The sequence below is a fragment of the Nipponia nippon genome, unplaced genomic scaffold (assembly GCF_047370975.1).
Source record: "Nipponia nippon isolate SJK-2023a ecotype South Korea unplaced genomic scaffold, ASM4737097v1 scaffold_4, whole genome shotgun sequence".
Taxonomy (NCBI): domain Eukaryota; kingdom Metazoa; phylum Chordata; class Aves; order Pelecaniformes; family Threskiornithidae; genus Nipponia; species Nipponia nippon.
Window position 1 is genome coordinate 33,112,789 of NW_028262358.1, and position 22,658 is coordinate 33,135,446.

General features: G+C 37.6%; 1 protein-coding gene across 1 annotated transcript in view; it reads left to right on the forward strand.

Annotated features, from left to right (window-relative positions):
- KIF6 (kinesin family member 6) overlaps positions 1-20,152 on the forward strand; it is a 170,060-nt gene extending 149,908 nt beyond the window's left edge. The window contains exons 19-24 of the mRNA XM_087775455.1: positions 4,321-4,405; positions 5,395-5,530; positions 7,157-7,245; positions 14,620-14,751; positions 16,677-16,783; positions 19,910-20,152. Coding sequence (XP_087631581.1) covers positions 4,321-4,405; positions 5,395-5,530; positions 7,157-7,245; positions 14,620-14,751; positions 16,677-16,783; positions 19,910-19,926 — 566 coding nt within the window. The 3' untranslated portion in view covers positions 19,927-20,152. The remainder of the gene's footprint in view (positions 1-4,320; positions 4,406-5,394; positions 5,531-7,156; positions 7,246-14,619; positions 14,752-16,676; positions 16,784-19,909) is intronic.
- The last annotated feature ends 2,506 nt before the right edge of the window (positions 20,153-22,658 follow it).

The following is a 22,658-nucleotide window of genomic DNA, read 5'->3' on the forward strand; positions in this document are numbered from 1 at the left end:
GAGAGTTTCTTGCAAAATTTTCTGACTGTAGACAAGAATCTGCCAGAGTATTTCAAGTTGTTGCCAGCTTGCAGTAAACTATGGTGATAACACTTGGTGTCTCATGCTGGAAATAGTGTTTTTCATCCATGCTTGCCATATTGCTTTGAAATAGTGATCCAGTTAGCAGGTGGTATCGTTCCTTTCTGGTACTGTGTGATTTGGTGATGTGGAATGTGTTGTAAAATTTACTGCTTCCTGTGCTCCAAAATTGGCCCTTTCATTAGAATAAAATCGTTTTATCTTAAAATGCCTCTTACAATATTCTTTATGAAAAAAAACCAAACAAACAAACCTTATGATATGAACTGAGTATCAACTCATGCAGAGCTCACCTTCCTCTCTAAGCAGGCAGCTGGTATTAATTGTATCCTGTGCCTCACTTCACCAAATGGGTTGTATCTGAAGATGACAAAAAACATCTAGCCTGAAGATAAACATAAAAGTTGCTAGCTATTTCACTACCCAATGTAGCTCTGTCAAAATCTCTTCTTTACATCATGTGATTCATTACTCTTAACAAAAGACTTCACAACATAGGATTCATAAGTTTTGCCACTCGGCTGTATGTTACGCTAATGTAAAGGAACTAATACTCCTTATGAGCACATTGCTGACTTCTGCTAAAACTCTGTTGTATAGAATTGGATGGAGGTATGCCAATAGAAACTCCTAGTATACAGAGAGACAATGTTCTCCTAAACATGTACGTCACACCTCCCCTGCACCCCTGAAACCTGGGTCTGCATTATCCAGGATCAAATTGCACCAACTGCATTTGTTTCCCAGGAGAAGTCACTGGGGCACTAAAAGTGCACGTGATATTGCACATCAGCTGAATGGCTCATCTCAGTTGATGCACTACAAGCATAGAGCTAGACTGTACAATCAAGTTTCATATGACAAACTGTCAATCAATGAATTAAAAGTCATCCCTGAGTGAACAAAGCAGATACCACTTCGTGTTCTTCTGTGCAGTTGCAGAAGTGCTATCTAGTAGTTAATATTTCAGCAGTAGCACCTCTGCACTTTTTAACGTATTGCAAATTTTTTAATGTATATGGGCAAAAGTTGGTCTCGTGAATTTTCAGGTTTTTGTAGTTTACATGTATATATGCGGTTAATACATAGATAAAATGATTTGATGCTTTAATAAACATTTTCTGTCTCTGCATGGGCAGGCAGATATAAATAAAAAGAAACTCTTTAGAGCAATAAAAACCTATAGCAAAAAGAAAGTATTTCTTCTTAGGTATCTATCTTAAATTTTCGAGTAAATGTACTTTCTATGTTTTACTGTCTGTTCACTCAGTTGTCCCTCTCATGTTGTTTTAAAATAACTGATCCTGCATACTGAAGAATGCTGTCATGAGACATGAGATACGAGACAGTAACCTCTGCCTTAGCTTCGTAGCTGCAGCTGTAGCTGAAATTGCCTGGGCTGGTGGGAGGAGAGGGGTGTGAGGCAGCAGCAGCAGGGGCCCGGGGGCAGAAAGAGGCCACTGCAGGGATTCAGGTAAAGGGGAGAAGGGAGAAAAGAAGTAGCCGGGAATGAAGAGAAGGGAGAAGCAGCAGCAAACAAAAGGGTTGAAATACGCTTCACCAGACCCTAGATCTCTTTCGCTTGGAACATCAGGAAAAAGCCATGTGTTCATCTGTATATATTACAGTAGGCAGATTCAAAAAGGTCTAGTCTTCAGAGCAGAATGCTATTCAGTTCACAAGCAGGTTATTGCAATGAGCAGGCATGACAAAAAGCTGAAATGGAGACTGCAACAGCATGGGAAAAGACACCAGAGAACTTACAAAGCAGTGTCCAAGTAGGCTTGTCCTGGGCTTGACTTACCACTGGACTTCACCTGACACTGTGATCAGATCTCTTCTGCTTTTGTGACTGGAACACAGTGATGGATGTCTAAGTTTTAGTCATTTACTTTATGAAATATCCAATGCTATTTTTGTTGCTGGGGCCTCATCCACTTGCAGTGTACTCATCTCTTTCCATTCTGTACATATACAAAACTTTGTGCTGCTCACCTTGCCCACAACTGTGTTTCTTGCTTTCATCACCAGCATATTACTAGAGATAATGGGAGTAGCTGTATTCAGGGTTGAGGATGCTGGGGCCTGTGTGTGATAGAGGTATTCATCTCATATAAATGCTTTATTATTATTTCTGAAGGTAACTTGCAACCAAATAATCCCTTCTACAGCATGTAATCAGCAGCAGAAAAACATTTTCTTTGGTGTTTTTATATATAAGTGACAAAATTCTCCCTAAGTTTGGCTGCCGTTTCAGAACTCGTGCAAAAATATTTTTCCAAGTACTAGGTGTCCAGATAAATCAGGGAAGGAAAGCTGCAATATTATGGCCTTGCATCACTCTGTAATGACTAGCAGAATTTAGTGATGTTTTCATGTAGGGAAGTCCTCACTTCAGAAACATTAGCATTTTAAGATGTTACTGTCTTCCACTATTTCCCTTCATTATAAGCTGCTACCTTCTGAACTCAGACGCCATAACAGATTGTGCAAATTGGCCAAATGCACTTTGGTGTGCTCAGAAGAGTCCCCTTTAACCACTGCTGAAGACGGCTCGAGCTAAGTCTGGCTGGATTTGCATGGAAACATGTTAAGGATGCTCACATGGTCTGTGAGCATGGCTCACTTGGGAGGCAGTAACTCCTTAAATCATTTCAGTTTGTTCCACAAGAGCACAGTTCTTTCAAGCCTGGATGCTGTGTGTTCATGAAGGTCAGAACAAGTGTGAAGCCTCAGGAGCTCTGCAGTGAGTGTCTCCCCACAAGTTTCCTGTGTAGCTCTGTGCTTTCCTACATTATGCCTACTCCTGAGGATGAAATATGACAAATCAGAAAATCCTGATCCCCTGTAATCATTGAAAGGTTTACTGCTTTCTTTAAAGGTTCTTTATGGCCGCCTTATTATCCATTGTGTTCGGGTATAGCTTGTTATATAATGCCACTGTTGTAGCATCTCCTCTGCTGTGATGTTTGCACCTCCTGGCTTGCGCATTCACTTTAACATTCCAAGCAATTCATTTTTTAATCTTTTGAGGGTACCATCTCCACCACAAATGCCTTCACCTTATCCTTCTTTCATAATCTGCACATCCAGCAAAGCCTTTTGATGTATGAAATGAGAATTGTGCGTGGTCTTTGTCCACCTTGGCCATCTGTATTAACATGCTTGACCCAAGTACTCTAAATGAAATAAAATGCTTTTCAGCTTCATCTGTATTAAGATAAAGGGTGCTACAACAAAAGATTAATGGTCAGCTGGCGCGCTGACAGGCGAAGAGGGGTCATTACTGCCCTCTTGTTCCAGACAGAATTCCTCACCTTGAAGAGTGGGTGCACTCCTCAGGCCTCATGACAGGTTGACACAGAATTTATTTTCTTGGCAGAAATAATAGTCAAGATGGAAACTTGCACATATTGTACAGCAAATCTTTCATTTCTTTCATTTTTCTTCAGTTAAAATGGTTAAACATGTTTCCCTGGGAACCTTAAACTATTCTCATTCATCCTAGAAGTAGAAACTGTTGTAATACTCGTAGGTAACTTCACATTTCCTTTCACTGCCGAACATATAACCCATGATGGAAAGACTGTTTTGCCATCTCTCAGAATAAGCACATTCCATGCTAACTAGCTCTGTTATAGGATAGGGAAATCCTAAGCTGCTTTCTTAGGTTAACTCAGGCTACTCTTTAGGTATTTCCTCAGTTCTCCTTTACCTTGAAAAATTTCTCCCATAGTTTCAGGACATTTTCCTTATTTATACTAATTGGCTGAATTTATTGCTTACCAAAATTAATTTCTCCTTCAGGATTTGTCTTTTACTCTTCTTTCTGTTACTCTATTTGCAGTTACCAGCACAGCTACTGTTGTATCTTCACAGCAACTTTGCTGTTCTGGTCTTGTTTTTGTAGTCAAAACTGTCAGGTTGCATGCATTGGGTAGGGTTTTATGCCAAAGATGAACTTTGAAAATGGAGTGGCAAACTCACTTTTATTCACATATAAAATGAATATTCCAGTCTTTACTGAAAAAAAAATTAAAAGCAACTTAATGCAAATCACTAGTTATCAATTGTCTCTTATACTAAGGCCTAAATAAGGAATTTGAAGAAACATTTCCAGAAGAGAGAAACAATTCCATTTCATTACCTACCTCTTCAAAAATAGTTTTTATTCTAATTAAAAGTTGCTTCTTTTGACATCATATAGTCATTGCTTACATATGATCATTTCTCCTATAGCTGTTTCCAGTCCTTCTGAAAACCTAAATACACTTGATCCAGTAGAAGAGAAACTTCGAACACAAATTGAAGAAGAAAAAAAAAGGTATTACTTCCGCCTCAAACTTCTGCCATCCTTCAGAAGATAAATTATGCTGATAGTATATTCCAATTACAATTCTGCACACATAGCTACCCTCAGGGTTTTCTCTGACATTTTAAAAATGTCAGCTTTGTGGTTCACTAATAGTTTTTAAATTTGTGTATATGCTGTTGGTTTGTCTGTAAGATGCCACAGTACATGACTGGGGAAAATTTATGCTTGGGCTAATGGCTAAAAATAAATAAAAATAGCTTAATGTCCTCCCTGAGGATTAGTGTTAGAAACTTGCTGTTTGAATCCAAATGTATTGTGAACCTTTTTGGTGGATTCAGAAATACCCTGCCTTCCTTGACCTAAGGAAAACCTTTAAGCTATACAGGATTGACTAAGTGTAAGTAATATACAGAATACACATTGGTTAACCAATCCTTGCTCTAATGTCACTGTAGCCAGGAGGATAAAAGAAAATAGATGCAAGGATATCAGTTCTAAGTAATTTGCTAGCACTTACGTTATGTGCAATCTGTGAGGAAACTTCTGGCTATTTCATACTACTGGTAAATCTCCAACTATATGTTAGCCACGAGGCCTCATTAATGAAGCTTCCATCTGAAAGGGGAATCAGTCTCAGCTCGTACCTGAATCCAGGCTCCGATGACCAGTTGTTTATTAATGGTAACATGCTGAGAAATCAAAAGAAATAATTGACATATTTGATTGAACCTGTATTTTGATTGTTAATCAATATTGATCCCATTTGAATTTCACTAACTTCTCTAGTGAAATAAAAGCTTTGTGGGATAAGTTTCTTGTGCATACTGTCCAGTGAAGCGTTTATAAAGTATGAGATGTCCCTACCACCACTCCCCCCTGCATCTCTGATTATTATATATTCTTTCGTAGTTTAAATCTGTAACTGTTCTAGGTAGGATAAAGTTTTGTTCAGATATGTGTTGAAAGATCTGTAATACACTTTCTTCTTCTCATATTAGTTATAAAACAATGTTCAATCGCTTGAAAGGGCTGAAGGTAGAGATTGAGCACCTGCAGCTTCTTATGGAAAAAGTCAAGATGAAGCTGCAAAAAGACTTTGAAGTCTGGTGGTCTGAAGAGGCAATACATCTACAGGTATGAACTTAGTATTTCTTCCCTTTTCATGTAAATGTAACATCTTCAATCATTTTTAAAGTAGTTAGTTGACTAGATAGAAAAGAGTACGAAGGATGGGATTTGGGGCCTGATTCACCTGTGCTTATGCCAGTGTAAATCAGGCAAAGCTAATGTGAATTACGCTTGTAGGAAGCTAACACAAACGAAGCAAACCCTTTGCTTTCTCCTCTATTTTCTGTTTTGACATTCCCCAGATAACTTGATTGAAAGCCAAGAATGGTCCTAAAATGCTGAAAACTCTGAAGGAACATAAAACAAATAGAGGAGATGATTGGAAAAAATGATCTTTTTTACTGGTAGCAAAACTATGATTTCATCAGGTTTATGACGTGTGTATTAGAAGATGGCAGTCACAGCTGTAATATGGACAAATCCCAGCAAACATAATTGGCTTTTAGCTTCCTTTGTTTGCAAAGACTCCAGTAACCTTTCAGCCTTCCTAAACTCCCAGAGGGTCAGCAGCTCTCTGCACAGAGCGTGTGTCCCTTCACTCTCTAGCTGAGGCCCACCACTGCCATCATTGCCTGCTTAAGAACCCATCAGAAACAGAGTGCTCTAATTTGATGACTTGTGTAAAAACGAACTAGAGAGATGTCATTTTAAACAGTGTATTAGAAGTTCATAACACAGTCAGTCTGAAAGCTGTACAGTTTCACAAACGCAGGAGACAGTACAAGAGGGTCCGGAGGGTGATCAACTGAAACAACAACGTAGCTTTCTTATGCTCCCCTTCTGATACTTTTTTAGTGTCTTCCAAGTAGTGACATGGCATCTCACAGCAAAGCACTGCCATGAAATGCACATCAGCCTAATGAAAAAGAGTGCTGAATGCAGTCCATCCCATATCATTTATTATTAACTGGAAGAGAAGATTTACTCCTTGGGAAAAAGTTGTTACAAACAAAGAATTGTTTAGCCAGTATTTTGTTTAATTCTTATGAGTATGAATTTAAACTGTATTTTTAAGAAAACAGCCTAAAGTAAATACAGAACTTAACATGAGGAAATCCATTATCCATAAAGTGCCACCTAACTAGCCTAACTGCAAGTTATCGTTGCAAAATACTTCTCAGGTTAAAATCCCTAATCATATTAGTGGCAGAGGACAATGTTTTAGTCACCCTCCTGTCTAAATATTTAGGCTTTTCAAAGCACTGCAAGTAATATTCTTGAATCCACTGGTGCACATTTTTCTCTGTCCCTTAACAGGAGAGGTCAGGGATTCAGCCTCTCATGGTTCATCAGTAGAAGATTAGAAAACTGGAAAAAATAATTGGGATTGATTTCTTGGATCTTGACCTATCTATACGTCTGAGCTCCTTAAGAAACTCAAATTGGCAAACACATGCTGTTACATATTAAAAACCTGTAACTTGAGCTTAAAAATACTTGAACCAATCCTAAACACTTTTCTCTTTGTTCAGAAGTGTTTGTCCAAGTGAAGAAAATACTGTGTGATTCAGACTCTTGTGTTTTCTGAAGGAGTCATTGCCTACCTTGTTATTGCTGAGACCTTTAGGCCAATATTAAGCGCTCTTAAAAAAATCCTATCCGACATAACTTTGTTTTTCAATCTAAACCCAGAAGGAAAAGCCAGAGATGGTTAGCTCACTAAATACTGCGACTGTTTATCCCCAGTTTATCAAATCCTCGCAACATCTATCAAGTAACAGGTAAATTGGTCATTTTTCTCTTCCTTACTTACTTGTAAGAAAATGCAGTTTTCATAGAAGTGCAGTTCACCAGAATGCTTTTGCAAATATCACACTCAAACACTGCATTTCCAGTTACAAGAGAAATGACTGTGTAGAAAATTAATTTTTATCATTCAGTTATTTTGCAATCATATTGAAGGTAGCTTATTGTAACTCAGTTCTGTATTGTAACTTGTTGGTCTTGGGACCCTGGAAACCTGTCACTAGGGACCCCATGATAGATAGCTAAGAAAAGCAAGCCTGTTATCAGCCAATTTTGCTTATGAGGAAACTATATCTCCTTTGGAATGTATTCAGGGGGCTGCAAACCAAAAAAAGATTAAAAAATGATTTAATATATAGCCTAGATAGATTTGCTGTTGAAAAATGCCCTGGTGCTACATTTATGCAGCATATTATTCCACGACGATATTGCATTTGATATTGTAAAACACTGGTGCATCCTCTAAAGTAGAAAAATGTAATCATCTTGGTTGTTTCATCATCAGTCACTTCTGATTTCAAAACCTCTAATTTAAATTTGCAGTAATACATCTTTCATAGGCTTCAAGCAAAGTAGAGTGCAGGAAAACACATACCTGAATGTGCAGGTTTCCATATTCATTGACAATAAATGGAGGTGCTCTCTCTCCTTCCCTCTTCCTCTCTCCCCCCCCCACCTCTCTCTTGCTCTCATTTTCTTCCCCTCTCTCTCTCCCCCTCTCCTTCTCATTATACAGTTAATCTTTCTCTGATGAGTGGCTTTGCCTACAATTTTATAACAATACTCTGCATAAATGATGTTTCCTGCTTTACAGCAAACATAATATATCCTACATACCATTAAATAATGAATACTGGATTTTCTTAAAACTGTAAAATATATTCTAATTTTTATTGTAAACTTTTGTGTATCTATAGTAAATGCTCCATAATCAGTACAGAGAATGAAACACATAATCCTCTAAAGTTGTCTGAGAAGGCATTTTCAGATGTCTCAAACTGATGAAAACCGACTCTAGTCTTCTCTACTTTGCTTCAATTCTTGTTCTGTGTTCTCTCAAGACTTAGGCACTATTTGCTTTGCAAATGGCTGGCAGGTTTTAGGCCTGATTTGAGCTGTTCATTTCTGGTTTTAGGCTGAAGGTTACTTGTCCCACAGAAAAGCTGATGGAACAGAAGGTGAGAGCATTTTTGGTCTAGCTTAGCACAAAGTCAGCCAAATTAGCTCAAGCAATCCATGACTGTCACTCTCTTAAACTTTGTACTGAATTGAACTAAGGACCTCTTGCACAACCTCTCTGCCCTATTGTTCTTGGGAACAATTTCCAGTTGGTGTGCTGATGCATTGCTCAGGAGAGTGATATCTTTAGCATTTTGAATAGAATGGGGGAAGGTGCCTGGCTGCTTTCAGCTGCCAAGCTTACTTCAGAGTCCTGTACTGCCCCACCTGTTCTTTATAATGAACAGTTTCTCTGTGTCTAAGTAATGGACATGTTGACTGAGATTGACTGAATGATCCTTGCATACATATCACAGACCCAGAACATTCATCTTCTTGAACTTAAATTGTAGAGGGAGTCAGGATGAATATAGTTTTGTTCTCCCGTCTCTATCAATATTCTTGCAATGATCTTTTGAAGTTAACTACTCTTTCCTCCTTATACTTCCAGAAAGTTGATCTTATTTTGTGGTAGGCTGTTTAAACACATTTTACACAGGTACATTTCCAGTGTTGATGTATATGGAAGTAGAAACACTATTTCTGCTTTATGTGAGGCGGGAGCTGCAGGCATAACATCCCACTGTGCATGAAAATTTACTTTTCCCCCTACTTGAGGCAATAACATTTTAGAGTAAAAGTTTCCAATTTCACAGGCTTTAAGAGTATAAAACGGTAGAATATTTATTTCCCAAGGATTTCCTTGACCCCAGTTGACACAGGTACTTTACTTACCAGTTCCCATGATTGTGTAGGATGAGTCCAGGCTACAATTGCGCCTCTCAGTTACATAGTCCCGAGACACAAATGGCTCTTTGTTTCTAACTCACCTAGAAATCAACAATCTCTTTCTCTGAAATGATATTGCTATCTTCACCCAGCAGAATAACTGGTCACAAAAGCAGAAACTGACACAAATTATATTTGATATAATGTGGTGCAAATAAAACCTATTCCCAGGATGGAATTCAGTTCACAGATGTGTCCAATAGACATAAGATCTAAAACTTAGTGGGCTGCATGTCAGAAATCTAAGACTGCTGTTGACAGAGTAAGTATGCAGTAAAACCATTCAGACAAACTCCTGAGTGTGAATGGATATAAATACGATCTTCAGGATTAGAAGTAATAAATTATCTATCTCAGTGGATAAAGGATACAGGTATATTCCGTAATCTTTGTTGAGATTTCTATATGTGTTTGAACAAAACTTTTGATGACCTTCTAGTGCATGATTCATGTGGGTTGTTATTGTTTGACACACCTTAGTCATGTTACCGGAGAAAATTAAGCCTTGGGAAGGGAATGTGATAGCCTCAAACTGTATTTTATATTAAATCAATTTATAACTAAAATAACAGAGAAGGGAAGCTGGTAATCCTTTTGAGGCTTAAGATGGATACACACATGTAAAGGCACTTGATGCATGGCCAAATATGTCTGTTTTTCAACTGAAAAAAAATGGCTGAAGCGTTAAGTGTCAAAATGAGTCTGTGTTAATAAAAGAGTTGAACAGTGAGCATTTCTGCCTTAGTCAGTAAGGTTTGAAAGCCATTGGCTTGATCTTACTCCCACTAGAGTAAGAAGCAAAACATTGATTTCAGTGACTACCGAGCTGAAGTGGGGAAAATGGTGACATAGGATTATCAGTGGGTTTGGCATGAGAAAAAACATTTCTGCATAAGAAAGGTAATTTCTTGAGCAGGTTAATCACATTACCAAACCTGATATACTTAAAATAGCTGAAACCAGTAGTCTGTATATTGTAGAGGCTTACAAACTCATGCTCATTAACCTGTTGAGTAGATACAGAAGGTTTCCAGACTATATTTATCTTTGTATATGTCTTTCATATGAAGGTTGCAGAAATATTAAATCTCATCTGATCTGAACATATTACTTAAAATGACGAACAACTGTGCAAAGTGGAGAAAGAATGACTCATCTATATATTTCAGACAGAAAAGGGTCTAATCAGCAATCCCAGAGTCACAGTACAAAGAGAAAGGAAGAGGAACTTAAAATAATCATCAAGAAGTTATTTTATTCAAAAGGAATATCTAATAAAATCCCTCAAACTTGAAAGAGAATACCCTACTTGTCCATATTGTCTCTACCACAAAGCTGTGGTACTAACTGCAACTTGCACTGTATGTACATTTATGTCTCATAATGGGTTCCTGTCAAGTCTGCAGAAGTCTTAAAATGCATGTCGGGCTCAGCACTCCCTGTCTGCTCCACTTCAGAATTCAAGCACAATGTTTTGTTCATCCTCATGTAGTCTTCTCCCACATTGGCTTTCATTTAAGAAATTTATCGGATCCTTGTCTGTTTAAGTTACGTCTCTCGCTGAATATTTAATTTCACTAGTGTTGAAATGTTCTTGTATTCCCCTTGAATCAAGCAAATGTTGGATAGGTATTCAAATCTTCTAAAAAATTTTTCATTTTTTTCTTCTCTCAGAAGGAATGCATTCCTTTTTAATTCAGTCAGATCTTTCTTAACCCCACTCATTCCCTTTTACTGAATCTCCTTTGTCCTATTCCAGCAAGCCCCACAGTATGTTCAATCTTAGACTCCTTGGCTCTCCATCGTCTTCTTCAAAATCTTCCTGTCACTTTAGATTCCCTTGGAGATATTTTGAGATAACTCTTCATGTTCTCTGATGACTTTGAGCATCAGATTTTTTAACATTTATTGTCCTGGATTGCAAAATTTACTCCCTATATTAATGCTATGTGAAACAAGGGAAATGTTTACATATTTTGCAGCATTCTCTGTTATAATCATTTTTCATTCCTGTCAATTTTCCGCAGTGTTACATGATGATAAAATATAATCTGGGAATAACATAATTGATTAATGACATTTCAAAGGTTTTCACATTCTGTTGGTAACAATTTAACTTGAACAATTTATCTATGAATTTGCAAGTTAGGCCCAATTTGATTTTGTAACCAAATACTAAAATGCTCAGATTTTAAGCAGCTTAAATCTTGCCTGCCTTTACATAGAACATTTGTTCCCCTCATGTCCAAGGCTCAGATGACTGGAGAACTGCAGCTGAGGTTTTTTTAACATTGCAGAGGTTGCACACCTTCAAATTTTATGTTTTCCTTTTTAATCTACCTGATTTTCCACTTTTTTTCATCTGGTGAATCAAGCATTCATACTGTGACACCCATCATCTCTCCAGCTCCTCTACCCTATGTGCTTGATGGAGCTGGTCGGTCCATGGGACAGTTGTCTCCGGCCCTTGGGTTCCTGCAGCAAGGGAGACACTGCCACAACACTGTGCACATCTCTCTAGCTGCTGCCCCATGCCTGACTGAGACATATAGCCCCAACAGATGACGCCCCCAAAAAAGCAAGTTGCCCACTGGGTGAAACTTCAGGTACTAGATTAAAAAAAGAACTGAGACATATGAAGTTGACAGACCATCTTTAATCTCCAGAAAAAGCAGGAATTTTACTGAAGCTGTCAGGAAACAGTGCTTTAAGACTTCTTAAATTCAACTCAAGGAAAAATCAGACAGATTCAGATTTTCAGAATGAAAATGGGAATTATACATTGTCAAAAGAACCTGAATAATGCTAGAGCTCAGGAGCCAGACAAAGAGGCAGGACTTCTACACCTTGTATGTCCATCCAAATCCAAAACTGTGATCCAGGAGTGCCTATTTACACATTACAGAAATGTTGGTTGGAAGGCACCTCTAGAGATCTCTAGACCAACCTCTTGCTTGAAGAAGAACTATCATCACACTAAATCAGGTCAGCTATGGTTTTGTCTGGCTTTGTCAGGCATCCTGAAATGTCCAGTCCTTCAGGCTTAACACACAGAGAGAGGGATCATTACCCCCACCCCATGCTGTCATAATGACTTTCCATTACATTTAGAGCAGTATTAGCAAAATTTCTCATCACTGGAACAGCATCTAGCACTCAGATGAAGGTGGAGAGTCCTGGCTTCTGAGAACAGGCTAGGAGCAAGTTGCATCTGAGCATACAAACCCCTGCACAGCAAAATTACACTCTTTCGTCCCCTTATGATTCAATGTATCTTGCAATGCCATAGAAACATTATCAGAGCTTCAGTATGAAGGATATAAATTATCCCCATACAGGCCATCCCTCTAGCTTAGGGATTAGAGAAATCTCTGGGATACATAAATCATGGATTTGAGTTCTGCCAAGCTGAGGGACTCATTTGTTAGATTAGTATTTTAATTGTTAACCTTTTGTATGGAAGCAGCACTTTAAGTCATTACAAAAAATAGTTATAAGCTTCCTTATAAATTTCCTTAACTTGCAGAAGAGTTTGCATCCCACAGACAAAAATGGGTGGCTGTAACCGCACAGGCAGAGGGTAGGAGTTTAAGGTCCATCTCTGAGCACAATAATGTTAATTTCCTGATTCAGGGCATCACCTCACTCAGTATAAGGGTTTTTTTTAATATCACCTTCCTCAGGTGCCCAGTTCTCCCAGAGCACTCTAAGGCAAGTTTTGGCATATTGTCCTGGGTCCAGGAATCCACTTGAGAGTGAGATCTCTAGAGGCCAAACCCTGCCACACCTGTCGTGTCTAGTTTTCTTAATAGATCTGGATCTAAGTCACCTTTAAAAAGGGGATTTAACAATCCTGGAGACTAATTTTCATTTAAATTCAATGGAAAAAATTAGTTCAAACATATAAACTACTGCAGCTTAAAAATAAATTACTTCAGCTGACTCACAGTATTTATAAAATTATACATTCTGTTCATGGCAAATAAAAAGGAAAGAAGCTTATTTCAATTAAAAGAAAGCAATGAAAAAGGATCACATTAAGTCACATTACCTTACATGTTCTGCAGGTTAAGAACAGAGTCATGGACGGTTGCTATGGTTCAGTTGATGTGTAGTGATTTATTAAACCATGGCTGTATGACTTGGATGCCTAGGTATCTCAGGGCACAGACGCAGAGTCCTTTTAGAAAATTGAATTTAGACCCTAAATCACTTAATTTTTAAGAACTGCCGAATCAATGGAAAAAATGTTCAGGAAATCCTAAAGCAGAACTATGATGTGAGCTTCCCAGATATTGTTAAACCACATAGTAGGTAATAACATCACACATCCTTTCTAGCTCTTGTAATATGTATGCGTAATAAAGTATGGAATATTATTAACATTAAATATGATATTGCTTTAGTTGAATTAGGCTGAGTCTTGAGGTTATTTTAATCCATTTAGGCAGGTGCGAATGGTATGGGACTCGAGGAGTTAAAGAGAAACATTCAGTAAACTGGAGCTGTTCATTTGAAAATGACTTATACTCTTGGGCACAATATCTTCTGCAAAACTGAACCTGGCACAGTGTAATACAGTAAAATTTTAGTAATAAATTTCTTTCCTTTTTCAAGTTCTCTGCCAGAAATATCAATTCGTCAGCCAACAATGAACAAACTACTGCAGAGTTAGAAAAGCAAGAACTTGCCAATCCTGCCATCTACTGGAAAAATCCTAAAACTGAGTGTTTCCACACTCTCTAAGATTGGCACCAGATCCGGCAGCATACGCAACCCCCGGGGAAAGGAGGGAGTCCCTTGACATCCCGAGGCAGAAATCTGCCTTCCTGGTGGAGAGGTTGCTTGATAACGGTATCTGCAGGGACAGGAATGCACAACAGCTGTTTGCGATATATTTGGCTATCATCAACAAGCCACATCCCAAAGCCCTCACTGAGTTTTTATCCAGTCTCCCACTGATTTCGGTAATAATTTTGCCTGACTAAAGAAAGAACGGAAAATGAGCTAAGGCCTCACTTGGCTAATAGTCAGTTTGGGAACTAAATATACCGTTACAAACTGTACATCAGATACATCAAAGTGCTTTACAAGCCCTGCTTAGAAGGCAAATACTAAAAGTATAATCTTTATGAGCTTATTTGTCATTCTTTCATAGCCATGTTCTCGACATAAACCTAATCATCACATGAATTCAGCTGAAAATCCTCTTCCAGTAAACAACAAGCGCTTTATATAGATAAAAAAGTCCTGAAAAACAGCTTCTTTGTAGTTACTTAGCGTGTATTAATATTCCCTCCACAAGGGCTATATTCTTTCCTTCATTTCTGTTCCTATTCCAGTTTTTCAGAGACCACAAGAGTTAACCCTAATGAAGATCCAGCTGGGAAAACCAATTCAATCACTTCTAGTAACCCTACTTCAAAAACAAGGGAAGAAACATACTTGGGCTGTTCAGAGGAAAAAGCAAACCAGTAAGTAATATAATGCCTAGATAACCCATTATCAGTCTCTTCAACAACAGTCTTCTTGAAAAACACAAATAAAACTGAAATTGCAGATTTTCCTCCAACTTCCAAAACACCACCGAAGCTGTCCCATAGCTTTACACCAAGCAGCTGCATTATCAGCATTAAAGATGTGGTTTCTTGTTTAGCTTGAGACTTTTTTCCCCATGAGATTATGAATCCTCATGACTGTGAGAAAGGGACTCTGAAAGAGTAAATAAAAACATTTGAAAGGAAGAGAGATCAGAGTACATAAGTATTGCAGAATGCAGGAACTACAGAGAGATTTTTTCATTCTCTTGCTTTTGTCCTTAAAATACTTTGAATCTCCCTCCTACAAATTACTCTAGTAAAATAAAATGACAGCAGCAGCCTGGGTGTGTCAGGCTTGATAAAGGTTACGTGTCATGTTGTCTCAAAAGAGGTACTGCTTTGTGAAAACTAGCTTAGGAGGTTAACAGAAACTACTTTTTTTTTTTTTTGACAGCTTCTCTATTTTTTCTAGTGTGCTCATTTCCATGTTCTTTTCTCCCACCAAAACATCATGCCAAGTCAGTATACTTCCAGAAGTTACATTCTTATTGTGCTCAACAGTTCTGGCTATTAAGGTCCTTAGGAAAATATGGTTAAGTTACTATTTTTCCTAATGCATTAGTAAGAACAAATCAGAAGGGGTTTTTTTCTTTCATCTTCCAAAACAGTCCATTTCTAGAACAGCAAAAAATCATGGAAAATTTCATCCCCCAAAACCTAATGTTTTAAATTGCATTTGTGTTTAAGAAAAACAGAAGAAAAAGAGAAGCTTAAATGGATTTTAGACAGTACCTTCTCAAATATATTGTGGTTTTTATTTTTTATATTACTGCTAATCAAATGAAAATCAATAAGAGAATAGTCCTTTACTGGTGTTCTGAGATCACCTTGTAAATTACATAAAAAGAGATATTTTATTAAGTTCATAGCCATTTCTATATTTTTTTTCTATTTTGGTTCACTAATTCAGCAACTGAGGACTTAATTAGTAGCACAAAGACAAAGATATCAGATTTCTGTTTATGTCAGGCACAAGTACATTCTACTGCAATAGTCAGTAAGGAACAGTGGAAATAACTATAATTACAAAGGTAGTATATATAAAAAAAAGTTTCTCCCTTCAGTTCCACTTATCCTTCCATATTGTAATTTTTATCACTTATTTCTCATTTCACCGTTAGTGCTTCATCTTTAAACAAGGCTAAAGACACAGGGCCAAATTCTTAGCTTTCTTAGCTGATTAGAATAGCTTCATTGTACTACATCATCTTGTACCACCAGAGGTTCTATCAAAAGCAGAGGTAAGTCAATGATTTCACTGCATAGATACAAGGTCTCAGCTGGGACTGGAGACTCAGCAGCACAAAGGAGTTGCATCTGTCAGCAAATGTCGTGCATGTCATGTGATTGTTTACTTCTATGTATGTATGAAAACTTAATTCCCTTACAGTAGGCAAAAATACTAGTGATCTGTTCAAATAAATAACAGCATTTTTTTCTGAAGCAAACAAACACATGGCATAGTCACATCCTTCATTTCTTTGGTAAACTCACTATATTAGGCTTTTCTGCTTGGCAATAAGTCTTTGACTCAGCAGTAAAATATTTTTAACCCTTTGTGAGAGGTTTTATAGCTGATAAGCATGTAGCCCTACCAAATTAAAAAGATACTGGCTAATCTTAAGAATCTACATAAGAGCATTAAGTAGTCCTGAGCTTGATTCTCCTCTCAACTGTGCCATCTCTAACAATGAGTCTGGAGAACAAAGTCCTCTGTGCTGAAAACAGAGAGGAGATAATGGAATAGAAAAATAACCTTCTTACTCAGTTGGGTCCACAAATATACTTTCTTATTCCAGGGCCCCACCAACTTCAAGTACATCCATTCCTCTGACTGGAGACAGCCAGGCTGATGCTGACATCCTAGCTTTCATTAAAGCAAGACAGAACATCCTGCAAAAGAAAGGTAAATCCTGCCAAAAAATAGGAAGCCAAACCAAAATCTCCAGTACAGCATTTTAAAGCCAAAATAGCTTTAGTCCACATTTATACTGACGCAAGTGAGAACTGATTCTGGCTTAAGTTATATTACATTATGTTCTCAGCTGTTCTAAACACTTGAGGTTCTTCACATGTATTTATTTTAGTAGCTCAACGCTACAGTGTAAAACTATGAAGGCTGTCTGTTTTTCTCAGCCACCATTGGTGAACTTTCTGGAGCATGCATGTCTGTGCAGCCTGCACAGTGTATTTCTTTACACTTAGGTATATGCATTTGAATGTGGTTTCTTGATGATTAAAATATTTCCAAAATTTTCTGTATAGATTTTCTTTATACTATCTGGCCTGGTTTTCAGCTGGTACAAATTTAGCTGTAACAATTGACATCAAATAAAGATTACACAAATGATTGCACTGTACCCTGTCTCATGAGGCAGACTGGCCCACTGTGTCTAGCAGAGTATGCCTTTAACAGGTATTTCACTATATCAAGGTCTAGTGAAACTTTCTGTGGGTATTTGTCACCAAATCAGGTACTGAGAGCAATCACAGGTAGGCAATAAAGTTCACTCTACAGTGTAGATAAGTAAAATTGGCAGGAAGCAGAAAGCAATAAATACACAATGGTGGCACTGCAAGGTAGCCTAAAAGTAATTCATCTTGATAAAGAAAAATGATCCATGATTTTCTTGGGGTTTTTTTTGAATAATAGTTTTTAGTGGCAGCAACCAGATGGAAGATGAAAGCGGTAGTGGTTACTGAAGCAATAACTTTCCATCAGCACTTGAGTGCTGATGACAGCATTATTCAGCAAGCTATCAGCACCTGGCAGATGGTGTTAGCACTGTCACAAAGTGGGGTTTCAGTATCACACTGCTTATCAGAAAACTGTCAGGTAAACACACAGTGGCTGAAAAAAATGCTTCCCTACACTCATCCAAAGCAAACACTTAACACACTTAGGCTTTGGGATCCCTTTTGTCTTTATTTAGAAAAGCTGTTGTCAGGTTTCTTCTGCAAATGAAATTAAGTTGAATTTATAGGCAGCTCACCAGAAGAAGGTTAGAGATAAGTGTCTTACAACAAACCTTTCAGGCCTTTAGAAGGTCCAAATCTGACTCATTCTGTGGAGCATGGTAATCTAACTAACAAGAGCACAGCTTGTCTTGTGATCATCTCCTAAATCATACCATATCAGGAATGTCTCTCTCAAATGCCTTTTCCAGCCTGATTGGTTTCCAGCCACAGGCTATTTCCTAGCATTGTCCATCAGTTTCAGAAGGGACTAGGCATTATCAGCATTGACAACTATTAGACCCCAAGTTATAAAAGGTATTCTTGCAGAACAAAGGACAGTCAACACTTTTAAAATTGTTCTGAATTTCAGTTAGACAAGATGAGCTCCGTGTTGCCCTAAGCAGCTGAAAAGGAATGGAGTAGCATTTGGTCATCCTGGCAGTGCAGCACTGGATGACTCAACCAATCACTAAGCATAGGCAGGGGAACAAAAAGAAAAGAGGCTTCGTAAGTGCAACTGGCATATTACAAACATGTAGGGACCTGATGTGCCATGGATAAGATAGATAAATAAGAGACAGCTCAGCAGCAAGTTCTGAAAAGGATTTGGAGTCAACCTGGCAGATAAAAGGTGGCTTTTCTTCCTTGACTGCTTGTGAGGAAAGGGAAAACCTCCCAGATTTGAAGGATGGAGCCACTGATAGCAGAAACCAGTGATGAAAAGAAGTTTGTAAATTCTAATTTAGTAAGATGAAGGAGGGTAAAATCTACAGGTTAGTACTACTAAGGAAGTACTTTGTGCTTCAGCACCATAGTGAAACCTGAGGACATTTATGAGGTGCAGTGGCAGCCTTTCTAACTGGGAGAACAAAATGGGCTGAGAGACTCCACTATTCCCATATCTGTGACAGCGTTATGTGTTCCCTTTTCCTGTGAGCACATCACTTCACTCTTACCTGACTTGTTTCTAGACTAAAAGGAGATGAGAGGCACAGTAACTGCTGTAGTGTTTGACCGTCGTTGGCTATATGGAGTTTCCGATAACAAAGCAAAGAACTGGAGGGTTTTCTTTCTGAGGGTGGGGATGGGGACTTGGTTTTGTTTATAAAGAAAAACTATCAGAAGTAAAGTAGAGTTAAGCAGAGAGGAAGAGTAGAAGAAGAAGGAATGTATTCTGACGGAATACTTTTGGGGAAAAAGTTATATGTTATCAGTCTCACACAGAACTTTTCCTCAATAAATTTCAAATGTATACAAAATGAACCAGAGAGAAATTATTTGCCCAGAGCCACTAAGCTGGGTCAGACAGCTTCATATAGAAGCTAAGCGTGCTGAGTCCCATACCAGTGCTCTGTTGTCTCCTTCCCAAACTCTCTTCAACTGTGATGTTCAATAAGCATTTCTGCATCTGCACACAAATGTACTCACTCCCTGCATGATTATTACACACAGAGTGCCCTGCAGGAAACAACATGAGAAAGCACAGGTTCAGCCAAACCAAGTCTGCTAGGCCTAAAAAATGTCAACATACATACTGCTCTTTCCTTTATTGATCCTGACCCATTCAAACTGTTATATCAGTATCTTAGAAGCAAACTGAGGGCCCCACTTTACATTAGCTGGGGCAAAGGGGAAGGATAAATGTGTGCAGAAGCCAGCGGAGTGGAAAATAAGTTTCATAAACAGAAAGCATGGGAATGCTCAATATCCTTAGTGACAATAATGCAGGGGAGGGAATGAGAGGTCTCAGTGAAGATTACCTCAGGGTTTGTAGGTCCTTACCTGTTTAGCTTTCTAAACAGAGTGGAATTAAAGCAGGTACATTCACAGGGGCTTGCTGGGATTGTTAAAGCATTGTAATAACTACATTGGAAAGCTTTGTAAAAAGGACTACTCTGCAAATGTGCTTTGGTTACCTTGTTCAGTCTTGAGGTAGAGAAATGAAAATGCAGAAGAGTAGATGAATGACTTATTGTCTTAAAAGCTTTAAATTAAAAGATTTTTTTTCCTTTCTTTTGTTTTGTGTTTCTGAAGGTCGTTTTAAAACTGACATGTATTCTTTATCTTCTTTCAGGCTTGGGGAACAAATGAAATTCTTGTTGCAGTCCACTATTTCCTTTTAGAAACACTTGAAGACCTTTATTCTTTCCCTTCCTCTTCTGTTTAGAAACAGGTACGAATAAGTACTTTAGATGTACAGGTTTAATTGGTAAAGGTATAGAAATTATTTGTCTTTGACAGCAAAATCCATTTCTCTGGGGAATGATATTTGAATATTTGCTCTCAGTATCTTCAGCTTGCATTAAGATTAAGCAAAACTAAAACAACCAGTCAGGAGTTTGCCAAATATGTTTGTTTATTGAGAATTCATTGTATGTTTTCTAAATGTTAAAATTATCTAATGTATTAATGCTCTTCTACATCTTTAATCTGGGAAACACTTATTACTACTGATGGTAGTTTTGTTTGCTTTGATTTGCATAAGGCTTTATCAATCTAGTTGGCATCCAGAGATGTCTGTGCAAAACTAGTAGTTATCTGGGTTACAAAATTCTATAAAATTTCATTTGAGACATTTTGCTGATTTTTATTTTTTTCCCCAAGGAATAGTAGTTTTCATATCAGATGATTAGAATACTGAGATTGCATTGCAATATGAACATAATTTTTTATTAGAAACTAATTCTAGAGTTCAAAATTTCTCAACTGTTTTTTTCATTTGAACACATTAAATGTTGTGCAAAATATACACCCTCCCAGAATATACTTTCAAAAGAAACAATAACACTTAATAGGCTTAAAGTAAAACAAGGCAAATACTTGTAAAACACAAATGAGATGTGAAAATTTAAATGCAGTTGTATCTTATATACAATGTAAGTTCATTATTGACTTAGTACTACTTTATTGCATAATATCTGGTTATGCAACAACTTATTTTACACATCAGACTAAAATAAATCAAAAAATGCAATACAAAATACAGTCTGTTTCTCTGAGATATACATACTTCCAGATTGAAGCCATCATTTTTCATTCTAGTGATAAGCTTATAGTCATGCATTTGGAAGGGTTTGAGTTGTTCACATAAAAATACAGCAATATATTAGCAGAAGTCACATATCATTCTCAAGGATGTATATCTCCTTAAGTTGTTGATGGTACTTAATTCTGTGGCAAATCCATAATTATTCATGGTGAATTGGTATTTTCAAACCTACAGAAGATACATGTTTATCAAATTAACAACTAAGATGCAATCAATCAAGAAATATTAAAGTTATGCATTTTTCTGCATTTTAATTTTCTGTAAAAGTCAGCACAGCTACCACGTAAATTGGTAAGCTTCATGCAGAATTTAGGATGTATAAGGTGAGATAAAAGTCAGATCTACTGTTGCTTTGGGAAGAGAGAGTTCAAGGATTTGGTCAGAGGTGGGAAAATCCACAAGTCTTCCCCCTTTTGTATGTCTGCTTTGATGGCGATTATATTAAAATATCCTCCTTCTGCCAGAATCTTTGTCTGTCTGTCTTTATTTTTCTTCTTCTTACTCTCGTATATATGAACACTTCATTAAATATACACTGAATTAATGTTCATATGGCTTCATTGAGGAGAGCAGGGCCACCATCCTGCCTCCATCCAACCCAGCTAGCTGAAGAAGAACCAGAGGTTCCAAACCGTTGCTGGGTGAAGCAGCTGTCTTTTTCAGTTTTCAGTAAAATCCCCATTATGATGAATTTATTTGAAGGTGGCCAAAAGAGAATTACTGGTACAACAGCTCATTTCTTTTGACATTGAAGCATTTCCAAATAGCTTTCAGTAACTGGTTAAGAGAAGGATCTCAGCGTTACCCTGGTATGATCTATGTGACACTGCTACTACTTGATGACTACATATTCAGTGTTTTGTTCTCGGTTTGCCACACATCTAACTCACAGAGAGAAAAGATTGCTTGCTCTCCTGTTTCAAAATTCTCTAGTTTTTTTTTACAATGTTGTAAAATTGATGTGAAATTCAATCACTATCAGCAAAGTAATATCTGATTGGCAGAATGGTCTGAGATTAAGATTATACCAAACACAAAAGAAGAGCTTGGACAAAAGTGCATCCCATAATAGAAAACCATATAAATATATAAAACCATATAAATAAATATAAAGCCTTTCTTGCTTCTTTTGGAAATTTTCATAATAACTTGGACAGAAAAGATTGCTCATTCAGTACATAGTAGTCTTAAGAAGTAAAGCATACACTTTTTTAAAAACTGCCTCCACTCTTCAAAGATTGCCTCTTGGGTTCATAGGAAAATTCAGGGTGGAAAGGACCTCAACAGGTCTTTAATCCCACCTTTTGCTCAAAACTGCATCAGCTATGAGATCAAACCAAGCTGCTGAGGGCTTTGTTTAGTCTGGTCTTGAAAACCTCCAAGGATGGAAACTGCATTACCTTTCTAAGCAATCTGTTCCAATGCTTGACTGTCCCTCATCATGAAAAAATTTTTCCTTATGTCCAGCCTGAACTTTTCTTTTTTGTCCGTTGTCTCCCTTCCTCTCACAAGCCATACTGTCAAAAGCCTTCTTGATGGCCTTCTCACAGGTGTTGGAAGGTTACTGGGTTTCCTCTCTTGTCTTCATGAAATCATTTATTGCTTCAAGAAAGTTTGGTTGGCCACAGATGAACAAAGTTACTTGTTTTAATAATCTATCTTCATGTAGTTTCTAGATTAATTTGAAATAACCCAAGCATTTACTGCAGTGAAGAAGCAATCAGAGGCCCACATTTGATTCCTGCCTAAGCCACCTGTAAAACAGTATTGCTAA